Source organism: Fusarium oxysporum, genomic scaffold, assembly GCF_000149955.1.
Source record: "Fusarium oxysporum f. sp. lycopersici 4287 supercont2.52 genomic scaffold, whole genome shotgun sequence".
Taxonomy (NCBI): Eukaryota; Fungi; Ascomycota; class Sordariomycetes; order Hypocreales; family Nectriaceae; genus Fusarium; species Fusarium oxysporum.
The window spans coordinates 36,356-61,152 of record NW_017264853.1 but is presented as its reverse complement, the minus strand read 5'-3'; the positions used below and the strand labels follow the sequence as shown (position 1 = coordinate 61,152).

The window sequence follows — 24,797 nt, the reverse complement described above, 5'->3', positions numbered from 1 at the left end:
TAGGAATTTATAGGGAAATAATAATAGAAGACTATTAGAAAGCACCTAGCCTAGGAGATTAGTGCCCTCTTTACTTAATTATTAAGTTTATGCCCTTATATTAATTTCAGCTAATTATAAGGTATATCTATAACTTTAATTATACTAAGCTTAATATAAGTAATAAGGGCAATCTTTTAAAGATTTTCTAAGCGGCTAAAGAGTACCCTAATTATATATAAAAGGTATATACTAAGCCCTATCTTCTAGGGACTAATCTAACTATAGATAAGTATATAATCCTTTTTATAGGCAGATTAAAAGAGATAACACTTATTGAGGAAAAGCCTATATAAGTAGGCTTTAAAGTCTAGGTTATTATAAAATAGGGCTACTTTCTATAGTAGCTTTAATATATAAAGGTATTACTATATAAGGCTATAATAGTTAAGCTACTTATATTATAATAGCGCAGCAAGAAGGGAAAACTACTAACCAAGGTCCCTCTTAGTAATATATAGAGTATTATAGTTTACCTATTAAAAAGGCTATTAATATAGATATATTATATCTTTATAGATATCCTCTTCTTATTACTATAGCTCTTCTGCCTTCTTTAGCGGCTTAGATCCGAAGAGCTTGTATGGCAGATAATGCAGATTACATTCAGACGCAGATGAAGAGAGTTAATGCTGATGCCGTTGAAACTGTTGACGGCATAATATGCCATTTGGGGGTGTGAAGCAAATCGGTGAAGGCAGATTCACTCGGTTAGCAAGTTGACAGAGCTAAATATGGTCTTTTTTGCTATGTCCTGACTTGTCGTAGAGTTATGAGCCGGTCAGAAAATAAATTTCCTTTTTATTCTTAAACTATTAAAAGCAAAGATATAAATAAAGAGAGCTCCCAAAGCTTGTAATAAAATCTTCCAGAGGCTGCAGAGCAATAAGTGATATTTTTAACCTTTTCTTCGTCCTTATCCCAGCTTACATCACGCCCACTTTTAACTACCATTTCATGGCTATGCTCAAGGTCCACTGTACCTATAAAACGCACAGTGAAATTGCCAGTATAAGCAGCTTCGTCTCCGGTTATATAGTTACGTTCAGGTGTGTAAGACTTCCTCATGGAATCTTGACCAAATGATCCAGCAAATGCGTGAAAGGGACCCCTCCATTGGAATTCAGCTGACTGGGGATCAAAGCTTCCAGAGAGCAGAGTGTTGTTTGCAGGTTCTACCACAAGAGGATTGCTTCCGTTAGAGTTGTGTATTGGAGCTGTGAACTGGCTGCTGTCAGTTGCTCTGTAGACTCCAAGTCCATCATATGCGCAGTCGAATTCGTATCCGTCGTCCGTACTGGTTACGTCCTGCACCCTGCAGGTTGGGTTGCTGCGGCTCACAGTATCGGAAGGATCAAGCCCGTACATAAATTCGTTATAGTGGAAATCGGAGACGGTTTCCATGGCGAGGTTGACGGGCGGCGGGAGGAATGTGTCGTCCCGTTTTGCGAGGAGCTCGGACTGGTTGGTGTCCTTGGACCAGCCATATAGCACGCCAATGAAGGGATTCTTGGGGCGTGGAATATAAGGTCTACTATTCCCTGCAGCGGCATGCATAGGATCCAGTATAGCCAGTACGCCTGTCAGCTCCCAATTGGCCTTACTTTCTGACTTCTTGCAGGTTCCATTACAACGATCGAGCTCGACTGAAATTTCCTATATTAACTGTTAGATAACCACATGCTCTCGCTTGTTGCTAAAGGAATCTTTGTATACTTACTACTGTTCCATTGTAGTACGTGCCAATCCAGCGATGAAGCCAAACTGGACTCGTATGGCCAGCTTCCATGCGACATGGATCACTGCGTGCTTTCTCCTCTGGGCTAGGACCACTGCCACTACTGTCGCCGTCACTGCTTCCTCCACCGCCGCTTGATCCACCGTCGTAGTCGCCGCCGCCTCCTCCACCTCGACGAGCCTGCACATAGAATGCATTTGCAAGAAGCGCAATAGTCAAGAGTTGGAAACGAAGCATTCTGAGATATACCATCTAATAATGGCTTACAAGCAGAACACTGTCCAGGAAGGATAGAGAAACGAAGAGGTGATAAAATCGCGCAGACGATGCAAAAGGTAAGCAGAGTTAGCAAAGGAGGAAATTTGCGCCGGTCGTGCGAATTCATCAGCCGCACCAAATGTCCATCCAATAGACAGCCACTGTTTTATGCTTAATTTCACCTAATTAGTGATTAAGGAAGGTGATCGGCAGTTCATGTGATTGATGATCTGGCTTCGCGACTGGGGTATCAGACCCTAGTGCGTTTGCATTAGGTAATAGGCAAATTATCTTCCAAGGGAACGAGGGCGATAAGAAACAACGGGAATTAATCTAAGGGTAACTCAATATTGTACCAGTCAAACAAATCCTGCTAGTATGCAAGCACGCCATGCTCCTAGGTGAAATGCCCTACCATGCAGTACCCACCTACCAGCACCCATCTATCAGCTATAAGTATGAGATGCGATAGTCGAGGAGAGATTAGACTTGGAATTAAGTCAACTAATCATTTTGGTTACCTATGATTGGCTCTTGGCTACACACAATGAGCTCAGCATGGATGGCATGGATTACGGTATTATATAACAGGCCCCGTTTCACGTTCTGGTAAACATGACCTGAACAGTAACAGGGCCTGTTACAAGTTTTGGAAATCCCTGTTGACGTTTTTGACCGTTAATTGGCGTAAAACAGGTAACTGGGGCCCGTTACCGGCTAGTATACTAGAGTAGGAAAATGCTTACTTATAATTATCTTTCTATATATATTACTTTTATGTATTTCACTTACTATAATGCCTTCGACCTTGCCCTCCTTTTTCTACGACTTTGCCCCCCTACTTTAATAGCGTGGGTTTTTTTTTCTATGGCATTTTCTACGACCTAGCATACAAAGTCATAGCTGAATGGTTAATTAGACTATCTTCCATCTCTATCAAACATCAAACAACAAATAAAGACCGTCCAAAGACGAGTCCCTCGGCTTTCCGCACCATGCTTAGTCCCGAAGACCACAGCTCTAACGTATGCAACTCTATTATGGTGCTCAACATCTTCAAGGTCCATATTAGCGAGAGCTGCAGCTTCCTTTGCGTATGGTCATTCAGTAACTACGTTGTGCTGCGGTAAACCAGAAAAGCGCAATTTGACATAACTTAAAGCAAAATCCTGTATTAAAAGAGAACTTGGACTATATCATTCCTCGCCCTATATCCAAAATCAGACGGCAAGCCCTTGGCAGGCCTACTCAGTACAGCATCGCGGGGCGCGCTGCCACGGCACCTCATCTATTTCTCCGTCGCTCTTAGGAGCTCCCTGCTGTGGGTGGTGCTGGCATGTGCCTCCCTCAAGAACTTGGTCTTGACTTCGAGCAGCTTCTCGTACAGGGCATTAGCCTCCCTCCAGCGCTACGCCTCCACATAGAATTTGGCCAGGTAGTTGGCAATCCACCACACAGCCGAGTGGTCGAAGCCCAGGGTCTCGAGCGTCGTCTCAAAGGTCAAGGGAAGGAAGCTTTGGCATGAGAGGCTCTTGACGGTTAATAAATTGCGACACTGCAGCACGGTTCCGACGGAACAGACGCCCCGGTCCCTAAACGCAGACGGCTGCATGACTGCAAAGTCTGAGAGATTTATTTACCTAAGGAATGGATTCAGGATGACATAATGGATAGCTATATCACCCCATCTAACTGCAAGGTGTTTCTTGCATACGTTGATTAGGCATTGCAAAATTTTAAGTCCTGTAGTTCTTATAGTTAAGTATATATAGAATTAATAATACTACTTAAAAATTATTACCGCAAACGCATTAAATTGCCTAGTCCTATAGTTTAAAGTTAATTATTATATAATTCTTTTATTTTAAAAAATTCTCTTTTTATATTTTAAATTTTATTTTAAAATATATTTTTATTTCTTTTATATTTATATTTTTAGTTTTCTTTAATATTATATAAAAAAGTCTTTTATATAATTAATATTCTAAATATATATTTTTATTAAAACTTTCTAGGTCTAAGATAAGCTAAAATCTAATTTAAGTTAAGTAACTTCTAATATTAAATAAACTTATATTATAGCTAACTTTAAATATAACTTATACTACCTATAGTTATTATATAAGATTAAAACTCCTAATATTAGATTTATTAACTAGTAGTTCTTATTTCTATAATAATATAAATATAAGGTAAGTATAGTAATATAACCTAATGGCTTTATAAAGGTATTAGCCGCTATTTAGTCTAAGCTCCAGCTAGACTTATTAACACTGCTATACTAATTAAGATAAGAGAATATAGTAATGAAATTCACTTTAATTAAATATTAAGGTAAGACATATTTCAGGTAATATTTTAAGTAATTTAAGTATCCCATAAACCTATCTGTGCCTTTACTATATATGCTATATTATATAAATTCCTACTAAGTAAGCAAATCCATAAACCTCAGCGCTAACTTGTTATAGCATCTATCGGTTCTTGCTACGGATCTTGGGCTGAAAGTCCGTGACAGGACTGCTGCCAATCATAAATCCATTGGGCAACTTGTAGAACTCGATAGTTTGCGTGCGATCGCTATCTTGAATCTTGGGGGGTATGTTGTAGCTCATGACTGACTTGGGGTTCTTCGCCAAGAACTGCTTAGCACCAAAACCCTCAGGTTTGTTGCCCATGTCATCACCTACAATGGCAAATTCGTGCCGAAGACCAAGAATGTGACCGATTTCATGCTGAAAGATTTCTTTCAAGATAGATGTATTACTCCCCTTGAAGGCATCTGAGAAAACAATCACATCCTGATCAATCTCATGTGGGAAGAATGCTTGAGCTAGCACTCCCTCATCAAACTCCGTGTTGGCTTGATATACGAGGTAGAAATTTGCGATCTCTCGATCAGTTGTTTGAGAGAAGCCAAGGCCAATTTTGAGTTTGACCCAGGAATCAGCAGCAGCTTGAAATTCTTTGGCTGCAATTGTTGCCTTGTCGTCATCTGGAAAAGTGTCCACTCTCACAAAGTACTGGAGCTTTGTGCCACCGGGTGGTGTGACGTCCCAGCGTGGCACGATGGGTCCGAAACCGATGACGAGAGAATCAGGCTTGTCGGGCGCGTTGTCACCAGTAGTACCCTTGAGATTGGAAATAGGAGCGGGACCAAAGCTTGGATCCGTCTCCTCTTGGGTACGGCAGGAGTACTTGGGAAGTTCAGAATCTGGGGCAGAGGTAGTGGTGTCCATGGCAGCGACTGGGTTGGTTCTACCAGAAGACAGAGCTGCAGCGGCGCGTTTGTTGATATCTCCGCACCAAGGATTGATTGGTTCAGCCAGTTTGAAGAATAGAAAAGGTTACTCTGGTAGGCGGTTTAACGATTTAATTCCAGTAGCCAACGTTTGCGTTGGATCTCTGACTCGTTTGTACAAACCCGTGGGTTTTTATATTTGGGATTTCGTTGCGCATCCCATCAATGCAAAACCTCCGCTTTGCATGGGAAGTTACCTTCTCCGCGTTCTGAGCACTTTCGTTCAGCCGCAATAATCCGCTAACCGCATTGAAGATTCAGCTCGCCACAATCAACTCTGGCTTGCCTCAGAATTCACACCTGATCAAGAACGACGACCGATATTCGACCAATTCGGACCTTTGCATCAACGTGAACCTCCGTATTCTGGCGGTATGGCGCCCTATTCGCAACGAATAGTTAGATAGCTTTGCGTCACTACGGCGTCTTGGCTGAGACAGATGGTTCTCGATGCCTTTCCCCGCTCTGCCTGCAGATGCAGGCAGACGTAAACGTCGCGAGCTGAAAAACTGCTTATCTTTATGCATAAAACAAGCGAGATTAGGCATTTATTGCTCCTGGTGGCGGTGTGATGGCACGGTCTACTTTCGTTGGCCATCGTGGTCAGCTCGGCTATCACCTTCGTATCCTCCACTCAAATTCCAAGAGCATGCCACTTACTGGCACAGTGTCTAGAATGCTGGTGAACTACCTTATCCTGATTTTTATTATCCTTGCCAATTGTGGCGATCTTACGGTTATCATTGTAATCGTGTCCTAAAGTGTTTGTGTCACTCAGTATTAGTTTCCTCATAGAGCCTACCCGTTGAGGTCACATATGTTTAATCTTTATAAACTCAGTTCAGAACGTCAATTTAAGGCTATAATCCCCCAAAATGAAGTCAATATTCTAATGCCGAGTTCAGGCTAAGGCGGGCTGAGCCTGGGCCGCAGATTGGGTTACGGGATTTAGAAGATTGCTGCATTGTTTCCGAGCCGCCACCTCCTCTCTACCTGGCCGGCCAATCCAATCTCTTCTATCATAGACAACCCCCCCATCTGTATTCCAAGTGCCGTATCAGCGGCTGTCGCACCCTGACCACCTACACTCGGCACATCGCTGCGGGCACCATGATCAAGAAGCAAGCTCACTGCAGCCTTGTTCCCCGCGAGAACCGCCAGGTGCATCGGTGATAGCCCCGTGCTCGTCTCAACAGCGTTAAGCTGCTCCGGTCCGTTAAAATGCCTGAGTATCTCATTCATGATCTCGCGGTTGGCACTCCAATCGACGTCAGCCCAGTGCAGCTCCGCCGCCTCGGCCGCATCCGTCCCGTGGAGCTCGACGTCGATATGAGCCGCTGCGGCACGGTGCAGTGCCGACCTCTGCCGGGCTGGCTCTACGACTAGATGCAGGCCATCGCGCATTAATAGGCTGCCAAGAAGGTAGCGGAGACGTGCGATTGAATTGCGCGCGTTAGAGGCGATAACATAACCGAGGAAGGTTGTGGGGTTTGATAAGGTCAGGTGCCTGCAGCTCAGGGTGGTGAAGTTTAAGTCTGCACCAGGCGATACAAGGCTGTCGGCGAGATAGAAGGCGTCATTCTGCACGACTATGAGCAACGGGGATTCAGGTATATAGAAATGGTCTAGGAGGCCATCGAGGGCCGCGCCGTGGTCGAGAAGTTATTCGACTAGCCACGCAGCATCTTGCCCTGCATAGGCCAAGATATAGAGAGCGGTCCACGTTAAATCTTATCCGCTAAATGGATTCTTAGAAACTTTGGTGGCTTGTGCCCCATGCTCGAGGAGAAGGCTAACCAGTACTAGACGATTCCATCAAACTAGCTCTAGAAGCGGCATTCGCATATAAACGCCGCTTGCCCGATCGATATCGGCCCTTTTAAAGGAACCAACATCCTAAGCTTCAATGACTTCTTCATCATGGTCTGTTCTAGCTTTGATAAGGTCGGCTCCTTGTTTAACGAGGTTATCAACCAATTCATCTCGGGCTTGCGAAACAGTGAAATAGAGAAGCGTTTGCTTAAACCCGCCGTAAGCGTCATAAGCAATTCTGCTGGCCCTGGGCAGCAGACAGTTGAATGTTAATTCCAACGCCTGTTGATACTTCGGGGCATAATAAAAGATCATATCAAACAGGCTACTGCCATAGACGGCTTGCTCAAGGAGCTCCGCCACTAAGAAGTCGCGGGATCCTGCTCTCCCTTGCTCAACATTGTATTGCTCCATGGCGTGCATCATCAATTCCAAACACTCTGAACGAAGCTGCGATGCGCCAACCCTCAACGCACTGTTTGCTTGAGGCCACCTTTCGTTACATATCCGTGGATCTGCAACGTTGGACAGCAAAAACGGTGCAATTTGAGGGCGGTCACAGTGAGTTGCTAGGTCGCACATTAGCCCATCTGATACTCGAACTAACGAGTCTTCCGGTTTATAGAAGAGGTGAGGAAGGATATGGAGATAGGAAGCACTCACCCCATCCGATAGCATAACCCCTCGGGAGCCGATCAGGAACTGCCGCTGCCGGAAAGTCCGCTTGGTAGGCTATGATGGTTGATGTCTTCGCGGTTGTATCGGCGCCAGGTTGGATCAGTCCTGGGTAGACTCTTTCCACCTCTTCATCATCGAAGGATATCAGCCAGTAAAGTGGAGACTCTCCATTCCATGCTCCTATTAATGCAGTTACTCCATGCGAGGTGAGCCACAAGACTGTGCGACTTTGGCCGGCACGGCATGCGCATAGAAGCGGCGTCTCGCCTTGGTTATTAAGTTGATTAACAGTAAGTGAGGGAAATCGATTTAGCAGAGCCTCGATCGCTTCTGTTTAACCACAACTTACGGCCATATAAAGGATACAGTCGCCTCTCTTATTAATCGTATAATCAGCGATATAAGGCAGTCAAGAAAGATTCTCGAGTATAATAGGAATGTTTTCAAAAGTCTTTATCCACATTCCGCACCTAAAACCATGAAGCATTTCTTCTTCGGAAGAGTGATTCGCGCCGGTGCCTGGGAGGCCGGTGCGAATAATATTCGTCGTTTCCTTGTATTCGTCCTTGGATACGATCGCGAGATCTTCGAGAGCAGTTCTTGAATCACACAGGGCCATTAATTTTAACAATACAACTACGCTCTCTGTGTTATCAAATGTAATACCAGTCGCACGCGCAATTCAATACCCATACGCCGCCGAAAGTGGATGATCTACTCCCCAGGCGTGGAAAAGCCACTTGGATGCGCACGATATATCCTTATCTACACCATATCCATTGATATAGAGACTTATAAGAAGAAAAGCCTCCGGCGGGTTCAGCATATTCTCTTTAAGGCTCTCCTCGCCTCTAAACATACATCGTTATCAGGTACCTTTAAACAGAAGGGTCCATCTTCGTCCAGTAATTACACTAGAACTAATGTTACTATGCAATATAAGTTTGCAATGTATTCGACGGATAGGATTATTATAACCTATGTTCAGGTTCGATTATAACAGCTAATCTGGATCCGCACTGGCTCGGTCAGCTTCTAACAATATAACATTAAGTAGTGATGTGCATACATTCTTGAGTAAATAAACCATCACAATCAAGGAATGTCATAATTTTATTGAGGTCACTTCTAGATGTCTCATTCAATAAGCTAACTATCACAGCTATTTATATTACGCTATATAAACCAAAACGTTAAACGCCAGCAATGAACTATTGCTTCACGGGCTCCAACATCAGAACATGCATGACTAGAATGGCACATAGAGTCCCTTCAATGCCATCAGTATTACCTGCAGCATCTTCGACCTATATATTAATTTATTGCAATTACTGCTAGAGAGACAGCAAATGCCCATAGAATCAGAGGGAGCTACTATAAGGAGAGGACATAATTACTTTTCAGTACCAAGTAGAAAGATCTATATAGGTAGCTAGTTCTCCGGTTTCTTTTGTTTTCTCAGCTTCCGCATAAAATTCTTCGCCATACTTAGATAGGTCCAAAAGGAGCCTAAAGATATTACAGCCATAGGCAAATATAAACCAGATAAAAAGGGATAATAATTATATATCCATATACTTTATATCTAATACCCAGACCGCTGTCTTCGCCTCAAGGGCCTTCCATAGCCAGGTTCCCCCCAGCGAGAGGCTTCTCTTTTCAGTATTCATAACCACCGAGTAGCCGAAATCACTCAGTTTGGCTTTATACTTATGCTTCTCATTAGGAGAGATCAAGGCATTCTCTGCCTTAACGTCGCCATGGACAATGCCACATATAGAGCATATAAAGGCGTTGGCAGACATCAAGGCAGAGCTTTCGCCGAGTCTCTTTGCCGAGATACTCCCGTTATTGCAATTGCGAGAGGCTCCCGCATTCCGCAAACTCCACAATGATAACCGGCAGCTCCTACATAGAATTAAATAGATTTCTGCCCCACGCCAATCCAAGAAAGTTCACGAGATTCGGGTGTTGCAGGACTGGCCAGTATGCCAATAGAGACAGTTCCATGATTGCCGCGTCTATGGCATGCCGGGACATGTAAGTGGCTTCAACTTTGTCGGTAAACTCGATCACGGGAACCTTGTAGGCGACTACGTCCGGCAGCTTGCGTCTGTCTTCCACTTCGACCGACCAGTCACCAAAGTCTAAAAGCGACGTCTGCAGCTTGCGATTCATACGAGCCAAGACATCAAGGGTCTCCAAGATCTCCAGAAATCTCTCCATGACTCGGCCGCAGATGCTGAAATAAAGAATAGCCTCGCTGCCTCGGCAGGTCTGAAGGCACAGCATATTTTTCTCACGTCCTGTAACGATCATGCACAGCACTCAGAGCACTCCGACGACGGGAATAACCCTATAGTACCAGCACAACTTCCGTTAGCTCTAGACCCTTCCCAGCTGACTAGGATTAATATGCTGTCATCAACCATCGGATCAGCCCTATACCAGGAAGCCACAGTGCTAATAGAAGAGACGCGCATACAGTCGAATATGAAAGGGAAGATCAAACCACATGTTAAGCCCTTAGGCTTCTACTATCTCAACCTCCCACACCGTCCTTCCAGACATTCCCTTGCCTAAGGTACACTAAAGAACGAGGGGGCTTCCGGTTAGTCTTTCAATTCCCTTCCAGCACTAAGAATGCTCGTTCCCTGCTCAGCGTATTATCAAGATCCAATAGGCCATTGCCAGATGTTAGCACACATCTTAGGTTAGCTATGCAGGTATGCCAGAAGCTCCTCAGCTCTCATACTGCCGGCTGGCTCCATAAAGACCTCCGGTTTAAGAACATTCTACTCATCCCTTCACTCTCTGCCCAGTCGACAGACCGCCTGGGTCGACCATATCTCTGCGGCTTCTCATTCGCAAGGCAAGGTTCGCCGACTGAAATCAGCTTACAACAGTCTACCGACCCCTCATAGGACATTTATCGGCATGCCAAAGCTCTAGGAGAGCCTTCTGAGAGCTTCAAGCGCTACATAGACGCATAGTCTCTCGGCTATATTCTGATCGAGATCGCAGAATGGACGACCCTTCGAAAGATTGTCAAGAAGCGCATCGACACCAGCAGTAGCGTCGACGTGAAATTGAGTGGTGTTGCATTGCTCTCGCGGTTGATGCATGGTTGATATATTACTGAGGGAGTCGCAGCATTTCGACTTAGGGCTGTGTTCATGAACATGCTTGCTCTGTGCATTCCAGCTAGAGATGAAAAGCCGATTTGGCCGACTTTTACTCTGCGCTTGAAGACATGGCCGCTTGTGACATTTAATTAGACTTCTGGGCCCAGCTATCTTAAACACATATAAATCAAGGGTCCCACTTATTCAGGAGCACGTGGGTAGCTTGAATGCAGTACATGCTGTGAAGTTCATAACTGTGATTTTGGCTTTTAGAAAAAGAACATTATATTTGGAAGGAGAGAGAAGTTATTGATAATCGCTTCTCAATTGAGTGGCGCGGCAAGTGAGCCGATGCAAGGGGTTATTTAATAACCATTAGAGAACATAGGTTAGGAATTTTGCTAAATTAACAAGAGTAGTAAAATAGATACGCATCCTGTGGAATGGCTCATATTATAGTTTAATTTAAAAGTTTAAGTAAGGCCTCTGGAGTAAGAAATTGAATTGCATATCTAGTATGTTCCTCCCTTGCAGGTGCCACTTAGCGTTTAACGGACCAAGACTTAGAGAAATTGTTAAGAGTTATGGCATTCTGCAGAAAAATAGGAAAGAATAACACCTAATATAACTCGACCGTCTCCCCCCTTACTTCGAGGGCAGGGTACTTTTCTAAAACTAAACCATAAAGAGTCAAATCCTCATATGGACCCTTCTGGGTGTAAGGGGTGTTCTCGCGGAAGCAGACCATGGGGAAATGCATATGGAGACACGGTGTATTACTTACTTGTCGACATTTCTTGTTCCGGTGTCAAGTCCCGACAAGTCGAACGGGAGACTCACGGGACCGTCTTATTTGCAAGATATAGCTGGAAACAGCTCTGTTTCCGTGATACGTAAGTGACGCCAAGATAGCCAAGAGCTAAAAACTGACCGTGTAATAGAAACAGAGTCACAGAGCGCTTTAATGACGGTTGTTGCTTCAGGCACGACTGAGGCCTCGACGTCTTCGGGTTTTGAGTCTTTAAGCGTGGAAAGTCAATTAACCCAAGTTCAACCCGGTTCAGAAACACCTATAATGACCGAGAAAACCACATCTACATCATCAGCCGTATTTGAATCGAAATTTAGCACCGTTTCCCTTATAACATCAACAGGCATCATTGAACCACCAGGCCGCATCGTTATATTCCTAATCAGAGAGCCTACACACAACACTCAAAAGCGATCCTTCAACAGGCGACAAAATACAGACAAACGATTCGTGGGGAACGGAAACCCTGATACCTGCACCTATGCTGAAAGCTTCAACCTCGCCCAGGAGCAGCTCTTCATTGACGGCGTGCCGTTCTTTTATAACGGCCAAGATTATACGGAGCTTAGAGCTAGGCCGATTCCCCCGGTAGGTGCAGTTACGAGAATATTCATAACTTCTGGTCGATTGCTCGAGATTAGGAATCCGGATGTACCTGATGGTGCGGGCTTCTGCCTGGCACGTGATGGGACGGTTTATGTGACTTTTACAAGTGGGCCAGCTGGTTGTGTGCCTATTATTCTCGAGGTTTATGATAGTGAGTTAAGTTAGTTTTGGGAAGCATAAGTGCCGGGTTATTAACTTGAGAATTAGAGAGACAATGTCAGAATGGTAGACTTGTTGGTCTTGATACCACTACCAGCGCTGCTGAGACTGCAACCTCAACGTCTAAAGCCATTACTTCTGGAAGCTCTACCAATATTGAAGGTTCTACGACGATGACGATTAGAACAACAACAACAACAAAAACAAAAACAACAGCAAAAGATACTTCAACTGCGGAGTCTAGTTAGGAAAGTGCTACAGAGTCGAACAGTATCTCCCAGTACCAATCTGTAGCTCCAATTTCTGAACCGACTACTTCTTCCAAGGCATCTACCGCAGAATCTTCCAGCGCCTCTACCTCATCCAGTTTCAGAACTGGCATTACCACGTCGGAAGCTTCTACAGAACCCACTGTTTCATCGCCAGTTCCTCGTGAATCGAGCACCGAGGGAGTGTCTCTAACCACTGTGCTGACTTTGACGTCAGCAGTAAGCACATCTAATGGGACAGAAGAGTCGACTTCGATTAAACCAGCTTCATCAGAGACAAGTGAGGCTGGTACCACTAGCTCTGAAGAGAGTACTTCGAGTGTTGAGCCTGAGACTTCTACCGTACAGAGTACCACTGCCGCCTCTGAGAGCGAGACTGCAACTAGTACAGATTCCACTACTTTAGAGACCTCTACTTTGGAATCCACCACTTTACAGTCTTCTACTTTACAATCTACCAGTTCTCAGTCTACCAGTTCAGAGTCTACGACCAATAGACCAAGCACCACAATAGCACAAACAACATTCAACAGCCCAACAACCACAACCCTCGGCGCAACACCAATAAACACCGATGACTGCACAGGCCTCAGTGATCCCTACATAGCCAGCAACGGCGATCGCTTCGACCTGAGCTGCAGCTCCAACGTAGTGTTCTTAAGCGGCGGCGGCTCTGAACAGGCAGGCCTGGTAGGTTGCTTAGAGGACTGCTCCGCTGACCCAGGCTGTGAGGGTGTGCAGTACACCAAGGCTAACCAAAACTGTGTTTATCTTGTACAGAAAGTCGGGACAGTACCTAATAATGCATATGATGTTGCTTTTAGGGGTTAAATCAAGTAAATTATTTAATTATTATAGATTTAACAAGGGTGTATTTTTATATATTACTTACTTATGGGCAGTTATAACTAGGTCAGGGTCAGGGCGAAAAGGCAGGATCTGTGGCAAGGCCAAAGTTAAGTCTTTATAGAAGTATATATAGGTAGTTTATTAGATTTAAACAATCTTAGCTAATTTTAATATAAGCTAAATTCAATATACTTTTCTTAATAAAGCGTATTAAATAGTTAATTATATAGGGTATAATAAGTAAAGTATTTTAAATACTTATATTATACTACCTGTGCTTATATTATATATATCTTATATCTTTACTTTTAACCTATTATCTAAATTAGGATTAATACCTGTAGGATAAATAGTAATCTAAGATTATATTACTTTAGGACTAAGAATTCTTAGTGTATTATATTAAAGAACATTTATATATAATAAAGATTGTAGTTCTAATATATCTTATAGTAATCCTAACTATTTATTATATACTACTTTAAAGTATGGCAAATAATAATATAAAAAGAAAGGACCTATTTTACTTATGACTTATACCTAGAAGAAATCCTAACCATAAAGCCCTTTGGCTTTACAAACCAATAGTTAAACGTAGACCACTTAGTTCCCTTTTGTGCCAAATCCCCATCGAGCTCATAGTTGAATTCCCGGATAATCCTGGGAATCAGTTTGGAGACTTCCAACCTCGAGATGTGTCTGCCCAAGCATGTTCGAGACCCAAGACCAAACTAGAGGGAAAAGAAAACCGGCTATTAGTAACTAACCTTACTGAATGACAAGAGAAGAGTCCTTACTGGTATCCAGTGACGGTTCATAATGGAAAGTTGTTCCTCATCGGTGATAAGCCATCGTTCTGGCCTGTAGATATCTGCATCAAGGCCGTAGATAGACTGATTTCGATGTTGAACCCAGGTTTTGATTCCAACAATTGACTACCGATATTTTATTAGCCCAAAGACTCTATGACACCAGACCTCCAGATACATACGCCTTCAGGGAAGAAACGTCCACTGATAGTGGCCCCTCCTTTGGGCACAACGCGCTCCAGGGGCAAGCCTGTGGCAGGATGGAGCCTTAATGTCTCCTTGATGACCGCTTGCAAGTATGGCATCTGCTGAGTCTCTTGGAACGTCGGTTTCTCCGACAGTTTGCCCTCGATGTAGTAGAGATCGATCTCTTGCTGCAGTGCGGCGAGGCATAGAGGATTTTCCAGCAGATAATACAGGATGGCAGACAGCGTAATGCCAGTTGTGTCAGAGCCAGCAACCATATTGGCAACGCATCCCATGGTGACGTTGGTGGATGTGAATTTGTCGGGACTCTGCTCATGCTTCTCCAGGAACTTGATAAGAAAAGGTTCTGCAGACGTAGTTTTCTTCCCCGCCATCACCGCCGTAGGGGTTTTCATGCTCTCAGCGACCCGGCTACGCGTAAAGGAAATGACATATGCTCGACCTGTACCACCCGAGCCAGCAACGTAGTTCTTCATGGAGAAAAGAAAAGGATGAAGTTTGCTGTAAATACCTACAGGTGCGGCATAGGAAAGAAATGCTTCAAGGGCTTCCATGACCCCACCAATGTCCTTTCCACTGTCGAGGAAGCCTAGGCGTTTACCATACGTAATTAGTCCGATAACATCAAATGCATAGCACTGAAGCCAATGGCCCATATCCATAGGCAGTCCCGTTTGGGAAATCTCAGACAGACGTTGGACGAAGAGGTCTGCGCATTCATTGACGTAAGGTTCGTACGAGATAAGAGACGACATGGAATAGTTATTTTGGAAAAGTTTTCGATGGTGAGAGTGCCGTCTGGTATCTCGGTCAGCGAAAAGGCTCACTTTGCCGGGAGCCACCCAAGCATCGTACCATGTTGACTTCGGAAAAGCCTTTTCCAGCCCGTATATGGCTTTTACTGCTGCTGGGTCGTTGATGCTGTAACGACGGGGCCCGTATCGGACAACCGGTCCTTAAAGAACCTTGGGTGTCAGGGCCGCCACTATTATCAAGCTCTCTCTATTTTGCTTACCATGTTCTCTGTGCAAAGCCAGATTGTCTGTTTCGAAATGACCTTTGCAGAGGTGCCAGAGGTACCACACATCGGTGAGACGGGCAAGAAACGGGCCAGGAATAGACTTGAGTGTGGAAAAGAGACAACCATGGACCAGGGAAGCTAGTTTCACAAGGTCAAAGGCCCCAATCAACCCTAAAATCATGAATTGCACAGAAATGTCTGACATGGCGGAATCGCAGTCAGTTAGATCCCCAAAGGTGTCTCGACACAAGAGGGCCTATCCTTAACTAACGGGTGCCTACATAGGCTATATAAACAAATCCAGAACGTTTCAGAAGCATATCTTCGATAACAGTTGACGCGTCAGATTTGCCGGTTTCCCCCTTCCCCGCTCGGCGTTCTCGACTGCGGCTGTTCCCATCCCACCGCATAGATGGAAAGGCGGGAACTAGATGATTAGCGGGGAGAACTTAAAACACTTTTACTCTAGGTGTGACAAATTGCTCGGAAGTTCCGGCCGGGGTGTCTAATAGCAAATGATTCTGGGGGCAATTACCGGGGTCTCGGAGTTCCCGATCAAGATCGGTTTTCATTTGAGCTAGACCGCGTTCCTCGGACTCCGCATAAGTACACAATCTGCATTAATGAACCGACATACGCAATGCCTGATACCTCCCCGCATGGCATATCTGCTTACATTAGGGTCACTATTTGGCCAGAATGCGAGTAAAAACATCTGGTTTAATTCGAGGGGGCAAATGGGCGTGTTGCGATATCACTTGAACTGGGTCGTCCAAAGGTGGCCCCGCGCTCCGCTTAGACAGATGCTGGCTCTTCATTGCGCATTAGGTCCTCATAACGCATCGCACAACATGACCGTTCGAGGCAAAAAATAGCCCTAGCTAACTGACGAGCTCTGTGTCTCTTGCTATTGTCATTGTAGAAATTAGGCTGAGCGCCTTTATTATGGCTGTCTTGTGATTATTGATATAATACAGTATTATTCATTATCTCCGACTCTTAACACTATGCCCTTTATCGTCTGCCGATGTAAACATAGTACGGACTATTGATGACTTGGGAATTATGAGCGTCATATTTAAAGCTGTTGCCTCAACCTAGCAGATACTCTATTGCATAGCAAAGAATCTTTGTTCATACTGGATATATTGGCAAAGAGGAATGAGTTAGGGTTGAATGGCGCATCTGTTCTCAGGTGTCCGCTATTGATTATATCTGGATTTTAGTGACGAGCAGATGAGGTCGTAACAAGCTGGCTTAAAAGGGGCACAAAATCCGTCGCTTGCTGGCTTAGGATAAAATGCTCATGCTTGTCTAGTACCTCGCTACTTATACAAGAGGATACTATATTAGCCATAGTATTATGTCTTCGTCGTCTGTGTTAGCAGCCTAAGGTTTAACCTTTTGGACAGCAAGTACTTACGTAGTTAGTCATAGTCTTTGAAAGGCTAATCTTCCACGCTATATAAAACACTCTCGATTTCCTTGGTCTCTCGTCCTCTTGCTACCTAGTAAGAGAAAGAGCCACCAGGGGTAATAAAGTAGCAATGTCTATTCTAAGAGAAAGGAAGACTGGACTTTATTGCACACGTCTGCCATAGTCGGCAACCAACCGAGATTATTATGCCACATCAATAATTCGTCGTGGCTCTGAAAGCTCCGTATGGCAAACAACAAGAACTGTGGATATACGGCCAGTGTTACATATGAAAAAGTAAAAACACTGAATCATTATCAATGCTTAGCCGAAGCCAAGATTGACAGCAGTTTATCGTCGCGCTAGTCCACCTTAATCTTGACACACTCTAGGGTGGCCAGTTACCAAAGGAACGTCAACGTTGCTATAGTTGAATCGCTGGGGTTATAAGAAGTAATGATATTTCCATCCTCTGGCCATGCTTTATTTGTTGATTAGTTACCCAAGGTCTTTCCAGCCACGGAAGGGCTTAGGATAGCTATAGGAAAAGAACTGCTACGTCCCCCATTTCACCCTCGCGTGTTTCCAGTTCAGTTTGTCGTTGTCATGCCGAGTCAAGCTTGATAGCTCTTCCTTAACATTGAGCTTACCGAGCCGCTTCTTATCATAGCTTATCCATGGCAGTCTGTAAATACTCAAAATTAATACAGAGCTTGCACATGCAAGATTAATTCCTAATAACCCTCGCTTACCAGACAACTCGGATATGCCGAACTTCATTTACAAGCGAGTCAGAACTTCCGAGTGTGGCATGCACAGCAGAGGGGCACATAAGAGAGGGTTAAAAGAGCCTTGATTCTATCATAGGAGGGGGCCAGCAGAGCTCCTTATATACAGATGGAGCATCAGATCCTTGTCAGGGAAGCTAAACCGATCAGGGCTACCCTACTTTTGACACCGAGGCCACATGCATGAATGAATAAATGATGAATTTATTCCATCTGAGAAAACGGATCTCATAGGACCAGCGACTATGCCAAATTGTTTGCACCTACTTCCCCGCTACCATACGAGCAATATTCAACACAGGCTGGGATTTGGCCCGACAAGGATCTTGGTACTCTGAAGGCTTGGCAATTCACTTATTTACTCCAGCCAGCATTCCGTGTTACATACATAACCTGCCCAAATTTAGCTACAGCATGCCAAAAGGGACAGTATCTGGCAGTAGTGTCATCTTCACCTTCAGCCCGGCTTCTTATCTTATTTGCTTGCTTATTATTACTGCTCAGTTTTTAGCCTTTTTTGAAAAGCAGCCATGCCAGGCTAAGGGAGTTTGGCTGGCACTCGTGACGCTCCGAATATTTATCCGTCGCGCCCCACGTCGCCAGACATCAGACGATGTTTTGCCAGCTGTCTTCAAACTTCCCACATTCTCCTCCTCCCTGACCTCTATTTATATCAGCCCGCCCCCTTTGATAGATCATGGTTTAAGATACTGAAGTACATACGTGTTTTGCCTCCGACGAGGCGAACTGCCCGCCTCGTGTCCGGATCCTTTTTACTTTACAGGCCCCCCCCGGCCCCCCCCCCCCCTCCCCCGTACCACCCCTCCCGATGAACGTCTTCGGGTCTATCCACGACGGAGCGGCGACGTGCGGATAATTACCTCTAGTTCCTTGAGACTGAATTCTGGCTCTTCTTGAATGGCCTTCTGTATCGCTCTGTGTGGGCTCATTCTCGTGTTTCGCTCTCGTATGTATTTTGCTCGGCGTTATTGTTCCCATTTCCTAAGGGTTTCTGTCCCGAGAGTGATTGCTGGACACTCGACGTTTCGTTTCCAGATCTGATGCTAAATGGGATGGAGATACGTCTCGACATCCAGGGCTTAAAATGATGTGGCTTTGAGGGCACCAGAAACGTCCTTGGCCGCTTGCGCCTATCCTATCCTAGCTGCAAAGCAGATATAGGTCTAAATCTAATAGAAAATATATAAAATAAAACTATATTAATAAAAATAAAGACCTAAATCTATTACTTTTAATAGATATAGGGTATTATTATTAAAAGTTAAAATAAATAATAAATAAATTAATAATTATTAAAATATATTAATAAATAATAACTAAAGCTTTCCCTGCTTACTAAAGTCCCTTATCTCCTGTCTAAGGACTAGATCTGTAATAATCTCTTCGCTGCCGCCGCCAACCACCTATTCATTGTTAGCTGCTCTGCACTCCACATCGATTTCCGAAACAAGGAGCAAGGATACTTACAAACATCCGAAGGTCACGGCTAATCTGTTCCACCGTCGCTCCACGGCCGCCCTTTTGATAACCTGCGCCTCCAAAGATTTGCTGTGCTTCTCTACATGCGAATTCCAACATCTGCCCGCCTTGGATTTTGGCCAGGGCTATTTGACTTGCAATGTTCGGTGTCTGCCAGCCTAGACTAGATGAATTGACTTGAAAGGCGATCTGTTCAAGCCAAGCCCAGTGAGCTTCGACGCGGTGTGCAACTTCGGCGAGTTTGCGCCGTATGACTTGATTCTCCATCAACCTCTTCCCAAAAGTCTTGCGCTCTAGGGCATATGAAAACGCCATAGCGAGACAGGTACGACTCTTTCGGTTACACCCAACTGCAAGCGCAAACCTTTCCCTATTGAAATTCTTCATAATGATTTCAAAGCCCTCATTCTCTAGACCAATTCGATTATCAATAGGAACTTTGACGTCCTCGAGATCTACAAAACTAGCCCCTCCGGCGTTTTGTCCACTATTAAAGATTTTTCTTCGAGACACACCGGGGCTATCGAGCGGGATCTCGAGGACAGTGATACCTTTGGCACCTTGGCTACCAGTTCGTACAGCGGTTGTCATATGAGTTGCCCATAGAGCGCCCGTGATCCATTTTTTCGCACCGTTCACAATGTAGAATTTGCCGTCTGAAGACTTTTCCGCTGTGGTTCGAATGTTGGCCACGTCTGAACCACCACCTGGCTCCGTGATGCCTAGGCAGAAATTGACATTACCCGAAAACAGTCCTGGAAGCCAACGAGACTTTTGTTCTTGTGTCCCATAATGGAGAACTGGTGGTAGCCCAATTGTAGATGCACCGCCAAGGGCAATAGAAACCCCACCTTCAACACGAGCCATCTCGTCGGTTGCAATGAGGAAGTGAAAGGCGTCCAAATCGCTCTGGGGGATTTGTGCTAGGTTGGGGATATCCTTAGGCCGGAATTCTTCTGGTACATCCTCGAAAGGAATTCCGGACCTGCAGTAGTCAATTGCGGCTGACCGTGGAACCTCGCCTTTTTCTTCCCATTCTAAGGCATGTAGGAGGATATGCTTATCAACATATTTCCGGATACTGTCCCTCATCTTCCGGTGGGATGCATTGATGTAGGCCGAGTTGCCAGTACGGTACCACGCAGGTTCACTCCATGGTACATTTTCTGGTAAATGCAGCTTAGGATCAGGTGACATTCTCGAGGATTTGCTAACGTTTCGAAACTTGAGCGAAATTCCTTCTAAATTAAAATATATGCAAGGTGGTAATTATTAAAGCAATAAGCTTCTAAAAGTAGTTTATGTTGCTTGCGAATTCATGGTAAGGATTGCATTATGCTGAACGTGTCATCATTACATAATGAGGGGGCTGGCTAAAGGTTTTCCCCATTCTAACCAAGGATTGAGGGGCAATAGTTTTACTTCCGAGGTTGAGACAAAACTGGGGCTAGTGTGCAGGTCACATGCACTGCTAATAGCCTCGGGAAGAGTTAGTTCTAGTAATATATAGCACAATACTAGTGCAATAATCAATGGGCAAGGGTTTTAGTTTCAAGGTTAAGATAAATAAAATGGCTTTTAATACCTTATTAAATTCTTAGTAGCAGATAAGAGTGCCGTGAACTATTACTTAGATATATAACAGCTTAGTACACAGTTATTTATTGCATAAGCAGGGCATAGCTGTTATAGTTACACCTAATTATGATAATATTATACAAGAGATTGGGCCTTATATAAATAACTAGAGATTTACTTAGCCGGAAATACCAGACCTAACTAAGTATATCCTCCTAAACTGCCTATCTCTAGCACTAAACCCTACTCCGTTATCCCTGCGGCAGCCATCTTCCATAGGATTTGTCTAACAGCCGTGCCATCTTTTCAGAACTCGGCTCCAGTTATACATTATTGCGATTTATCACTTATAACTGCCCTAGATAATAAGTAATAAGCTATCAGGGCTTGGAATTCGGACCTATGGTTAAGATCATGGAATAAGAGTTAATCGCTTAGGCCCAGCTGTCGGGTTTACTTCACTGCTCCCCAGATATCTCCCATTGACGACACCCAATCACAATTTTGAGTAAAACCTTTTCGGCGGGGCCGACCTCCATGGCGTCAAGCCCTGACTATCCCCGTCTATCGTTAAGGAAGATACTTATGGCCGCCATCTCAGCAAAGCGCTCAAACATCAACATCTTGAACTCATCCCGATCCATATCCGCCCCTCGATGAGCTCAAATGACTCCAGGGTGCGCCCGATGTACCCACCTGGGAGCTGTGCTACACACATAAAGTTTACTGTCTGCTACAGCAAACTCGCGATGATGATCACGATCCCACGCCGGGCAGGTCAGTGGACAGCGGCCGTGAGATCTATGCCATGTGTTAGACCTCACAAATGAAGTTTCCATGTCGAACTCACCTACATCAGCATCATGGTTAGCAATACCCCTGTATATATCCCGCGAAGTTTTGTTTAGGTCACAGCCAGTAGGTATTGAGGGTTCCTGAGGCCAAGGGGTGTGATAGATGGATGCTCGGATAGGTAGTCAGGGACCCCTGTCACGGGCCGGTGAGTTCAAGATTTCAATCCTGTGGATTTCATTGGTCTGTTTAAACGGCAGCATGGTCATATTACCGCTAGCCTTGCGATTACGAAAACTCTTTGTATCTTTTGCAGTACTTCGCCGTTTGGGTTTGGGGTAGTTACATTCTTTACCAGTTGGTTGATGGCATTGCCGTCCGTCCCGTCCACGCTATTAACTATATTGATATCGTGATATAGCTCTTTGCATGTGATTAATTGTAGTGTGAAATATATGATTGATTCGTCCAGTCTTTCCGGTGCGGCACCGGATTCAATTAATGTCCCAAAGACAATGGTGGCCGAGCCGCCGTTTAAATGCTAGACCTCTCAGGCGGTCCGTTGTGAGATTCGTTCTCAACGCTCTCATGACGATTGGCGTAATCATCCTCGCCGCTGAGCTCCTCAAGAGTCTTGCGAGCGGTCTCTGGAATAAGGAGAGTAGTAAAACAGCCGATGAGCATGAAAAGAGCATAGATCTCAAGAACATGGTTCATCCAGGGAGCCTCATCATTCTTAGTAGCACCGTGGGTACGAAGGGTCGAGATGGCTCCCTGCCCAATAATCGATCCAATTTTGCCAGATGCGGCAGAGATGCCGTGAGAAGTAGATCGATAGCGTGTGGGAAAGACTTCACCGGGGACAACAAAGGTGGTAGTATTTGGACCTAATTTATTAGTTAACCGCCTTAAAGGAATAAAATGAAAAACTTACCAAAGTTAAAAAAGAACTGCGCAAGTACATAAATAGCAAGTAGACCACTGGAGGAAATATGATTATAGTCAAAACCCATGACCTAGTTGTTTATTAGTATTAGAAAAAAAGTATAAAAGGGGGGGAATGTACAATAAAAAGAATAGTAAGGATGATAAAGCCGCCAAGCTGAATAGGTTTACGGCCAAGAGTGTCGATAGTAGCAACAGACACCCAATAACCCGGAACAGCTCCAGCAAGGACAATAATAATATTACCAACGGCAGTATTATAAAGGTACTCATACACGTTATGGGCATTCTTAGTCGAGTAGCCAATAACTGTAAGAATAGTGCCATTGTTCAGACTGAGACCGTAAAAAGCCACATCAAGGCAGAACCATGAGCCAGCAGTTCCAAGCAGAAGCAAGAAGTTCTTAAGCTTGCCGTAGTGGTGGAAGAAGTCGCGCCAGCCGGCCTGAGGCACCTGAAGGTTCTCGCGAGCACCCTGATGGACCTGAGCACGAGCGACTTCGTCAGTCTCACCCTCATGCCTGCCACTCATATAGGCCTTAACATCCCCATCAGCCTTCTCAACATCGCGGGCAACATCAAAAGTATAACGAGGAGTCTCAGGGATGGTTAGACGGTCTGAAGTTCCCCAAGTTAACCTATGTCAGATCTATATGTCGAGACGAACTTGGACACTTACAATAAAGGGCAATGCAAGCGGGAACGCCACCGAAGCCGACCAGGATACGCCACATCTGGTCGACGGCAACCTGACAACTTCCAGTGCAGCTAGATATATTAGAGGCACCCTCAAGATCGGATTTGAAGCCGAGAGTAAGGAACATCATGACCAGGGCAGAGCAAAGCTGGCCAAAGCCCTGCATGGCAAAGACAGCAGCCATCATAGCTCCTCGCCATTTGGTAGTCGCGAATCTTTTGCATATGTCAGGCAGGGATTCGGAGTAAAGATATTCTAGCACTGTAGGTCCAGGCTTACTCAGAAGTAATAATAGAAGAAAGAGGGTAGTCGCCACCAATGCCAACGCCCATGATGACGCGCCAGAAGATGATAATTCCGATAATAGATGTTGATGGAGAGCCACCACTCAGGGCCTGAGCAAGGGTAGCGAAGATAATGATGATAAGTTCTAGGCCATACATGCGTTTTCGGCCGACGATATCAGCCAGCATACCGAAGACCAGCTGACCAACAACAGTGCCAGCTGAAGTTGACAGCTTGATGGCGTTGTCTGAACTGGTAGGAAGCTTACCCGTGGCGGGAGAGTAGACGATGCCAAGCATAATAGTTAGCATGGAGACGCAGAAGATATCATAAGAGTCGGTAAAGAAGCCGATACCGGCGACAACACAGGCTCGAACATGATACCAGCCAAAAGGAGCCCTGTCAATCTCGGCGAGGGCAAGACGACGACGCTCGTTGGGGTCAGCGATATGAGCAAAGTCGTTATGGACGTTGCGGAAAGCACTGTTGCCGCCAGCGGTTTTGGCGACAGCGGCCGGGGGGACACGCGCCTCTTCCTTAGCCATTTCACTGGATGGATGGGGGAACTAATAGCGTATGCCAAGAAGGGGTGATTCAAAACAAGTAGTAAGTGAGGAAACGAAGAGATAAATGCGTATGGTATTCTTCTACTTGGATGCACCCAGTTAACCAGACAAGTGAGATATTGCGCCTGCTGTCTAGACAACAAAGTAGAATCTTCCTTTTTGGACATCAAGGTCGGCTTTATATAAATATGAAATAACCAAAAGATAAAGGTGTCTTGTTCGGTATCTTCCAACAACTAACCGGGCCTCCAGACGCCCTTCAGATGTGGTCGAACTGATGGCCCCATCTAGTCGTCTCTCGACGGACTGAAAAGAAGGCAAACGCCGCTGCTTCGGGGAGCCTCACAAGGTTCAGGATCCATACGAAAGATGCGCATAGGAAATTCGAGCCTGTGAAGGACACAGGTCGAATGAATGGGTCGCTCCCTCCTCACGTGCGCCCAAATGCCAAGATCATTGCTGCAGAGTGCCAAAGATCTACTAGGATCTCGCAATGGCACGAGTACGTTACATTTCTGCTAGAGAGCTACGACGACGATCTGGCGTC

General features: G+C 45.0%; 9 protein-coding genes across 9 annotated transcripts; 1 reads left to right on the top strand and 8 right to left on the bottom strand.

Moving 5' to 3' along the window:
* Positions 1 to 729: 729 nt before the first annotated feature.
* Positions 730 to 2,245, bottom strand: FOXG_17524 (uncharacterized protein). The gene is made up of 2 exons (XM_018397533.1): positions 1,760 to 2,245; positions 730 to 1,695 (listed from the first exon to the last, which is right to left on the bottom strand). The coding sequence occupies exons 1-2, from the start codon at positions 2,027 to 2,029 to the stop codon at positions 847 to 849; spliced, it is 1,119 nt and encodes a 372-aa protein (XP_018258542.1). The 5' UTR covers positions 2,030 to 2,245; the 3' UTR covers positions 730 to 846.
* Positions 2,246 to 3,443: 1,198 nt separating this feature from the next.
* Positions 3,444 to 3,647, bottom strand: FOXG_22836 (uncharacterized protein; the record flags this gene model as incomplete). The annotated part of the gene is made up of 1 exon (XM_018403254.1): positions 3,444 to 3,647. The coding sequence occupies one exon, from the start codon at positions 3,645 to 3,647 to the stop codon at positions 3,444 to 3,446; it is 204 nt and encodes a 67-aa protein (XP_018258541.1).
* A 702-nt stretch (positions 3,648 to 4,349) lies between these two features.
* On the bottom strand, positions 4,350 to 5,543 carry FOXG_17523 (uncharacterized protein). Its single transcript, XM_018397532.1, has one exon. It carries the CDS (start codon positions 5,272 to 5,274, stop codon positions 4,510 to 4,512), a length of 765 nt encoding a protein of 254 aa, XP_018258540.1. The 5' UTR covers positions 5,275 to 5,543; the 3' UTR covers positions 4,350 to 4,509.
* Positions 5,544 to 6,284: 741 nt separating this feature from the next.
* FOXG_17522 (uncharacterized protein) lies at positions 6,285 to 6,740 on the bottom strand (the record flags this gene model as incomplete). Its single annotated transcript, XM_018397531.1, has 2 exons — positions 6,285 to 6,374; positions 6,423 to 6,740. The coding sequence occupies 2 exons, from the start codon at positions 6,738 to 6,740 to the stop codon at positions 6,285 to 6,287; spliced, it is 408 nt and encodes a 135-aa protein (XP_018258539.1).
* Positions 6,741 to 7,232: 492 nt separating this feature from the next.
* Positions 7,233 to 7,562, bottom strand: FOXG_22835 (uncharacterized protein; the record flags this gene model as incomplete). The annotated part of the gene is made up of 1 exon (XM_018403253.1): positions 7,233 to 7,562. The coding sequence occupies one exon, from the start codon at positions 7,560 to 7,562 to the stop codon at positions 7,233 to 7,235; it is 330 nt and encodes a 109-aa protein (XP_018258538.1).
* Positions 7,563 to 11,705: 4,143 nt separating this feature from the next.
* On the top strand, positions 11,706 to 13,627 carry FOXG_22834 (uncharacterized protein; the record flags this gene model as incomplete). The annotated part of the gene is made up of 4 exons (XM_018403252.1): positions 11,706 to 11,844; positions 11,893 to 12,519; positions 12,576 to 12,689; positions 13,014 to 13,627. 4 exons carry the CDS (start codon positions 11,706 to 11,708, stop codon positions 13,625 to 13,627), a joined length of 1,494 nt encoding a protein of 497 aa, XP_018258537.1.
* A 545-nt stretch (positions 13,628 to 14,172) lies between these two features.
* Positions 14,173 to 15,887, bottom strand: FOXG_17521 (uncharacterized protein; the record flags this gene model as incomplete). The annotated part of the gene is made up of 4 exons (XM_018397530.1): positions 14,173 to 14,376; positions 14,443 to 14,580; positions 14,637 to 15,616; positions 15,677 to 15,887. 4 exons carry the CDS (start codon positions 15,885 to 15,887, stop codon positions 14,173 to 14,175), a joined length of 1,533 nt encoding a protein of 510 aa, XP_018258536.1.
* A 3,326-nt stretch (positions 15,888 to 19,213) lies between these two features.
* FOXG_17520 (uncharacterized protein) lies at positions 19,214 to 20,726 on the bottom strand. The gene is made up of 2 exons (XM_018397529.1): positions 19,376 to 20,726; positions 19,214 to 19,311 (listed from the first exon to the last, which is right to left on the bottom strand). Exons 1-2 carry the CDS (start codon positions 20,582 to 20,584, stop codon positions 19,225 to 19,227), a joined length of 1,296 nt encoding a protein of 431 aa, XP_018258535.1. The 5' UTR covers positions 20,585 to 20,726; the 3' UTR covers positions 19,214 to 19,224.
* A 1,274-nt stretch (positions 20,727 to 22,000) lies between these two features.
* FOXG_17519 (MFS transporter, PHS family, inorganic phosphate transporter) lies at positions 22,001 to 24,586 on the bottom strand. Its single transcript, XM_018397528.1, has 5 exons — positions 23,679 to 24,586; positions 23,382 to 23,614; positions 22,824 to 23,320; positions 22,692 to 22,773; positions 22,001 to 22,644 (listed from the first exon to the last, which is right to left on the bottom strand). The coding sequence occupies exons 1-5, from the start codon at positions 24,227 to 24,229 to the stop codon at positions 22,292 to 22,294; spliced, it is 1,716 nt and encodes a 571-aa protein (XP_018258534.1). The 5' UTR covers positions 24,230 to 24,586; the 3' UTR covers positions 22,001 to 22,291.
* Positions 24,587 to 24,797: the final 211 nt, after the last annotated feature.

Coding starts and splice junctions, on each gene's coding strand:
- FOXG_17524 (XM_018397533.1), bottom strand. CDS start 2,029: ATGGTATATCTCAGAATGCTTCGTTTCCAACTCTTGACTATTGCGCTT. Junction 1,696..1,759: donor CGTACTACAATGGAACAGTA/GTAAGTATACAA, acceptor CAGTTAATATAG/GAAATTTCAGTCGAGCTCGA.
- FOXG_17523 (XM_018397532.1), bottom strand. CDS start 5,274: ATGGACACCACTACCTCTGCCCCAGATTCTGAACTTCCCAAGTACTCC.
- FOXG_17520 (XM_018397529.1), bottom strand. CDS start 20,584: ATGTCACCTGATCCTAAGCTGCATTTACCAGAAAATGTACCATGGAGT. Junction 19,312..19,375: donor GCCGTGACCTTCGGATGTTT/GTAAGTATCCTT, acceptor AACAATGAATAG/GTGGTTGGCGGCGGCAGCGA.
- FOXG_17519 (XM_018397528.1), bottom strand. CDS start 24,229: ATGGCTAAGGAAGAGGCGCGTGTCCCCCCGGCCGCTGTCGCCAAAACC. Junction 23,615..23,678: donor TCTTCTATTATTACTTCTGA/GTAAGCCTGGAC, acceptor CATATGCAAAAG/ATTCGCGACTACCAAATGGC. Junction 22,774..22,823: donor TCCTTACTATTCTTTTTATT/GTACATTCCCCC, acceptor ATAAACAACTAG/GTCATGGGTTTTGACTATAA.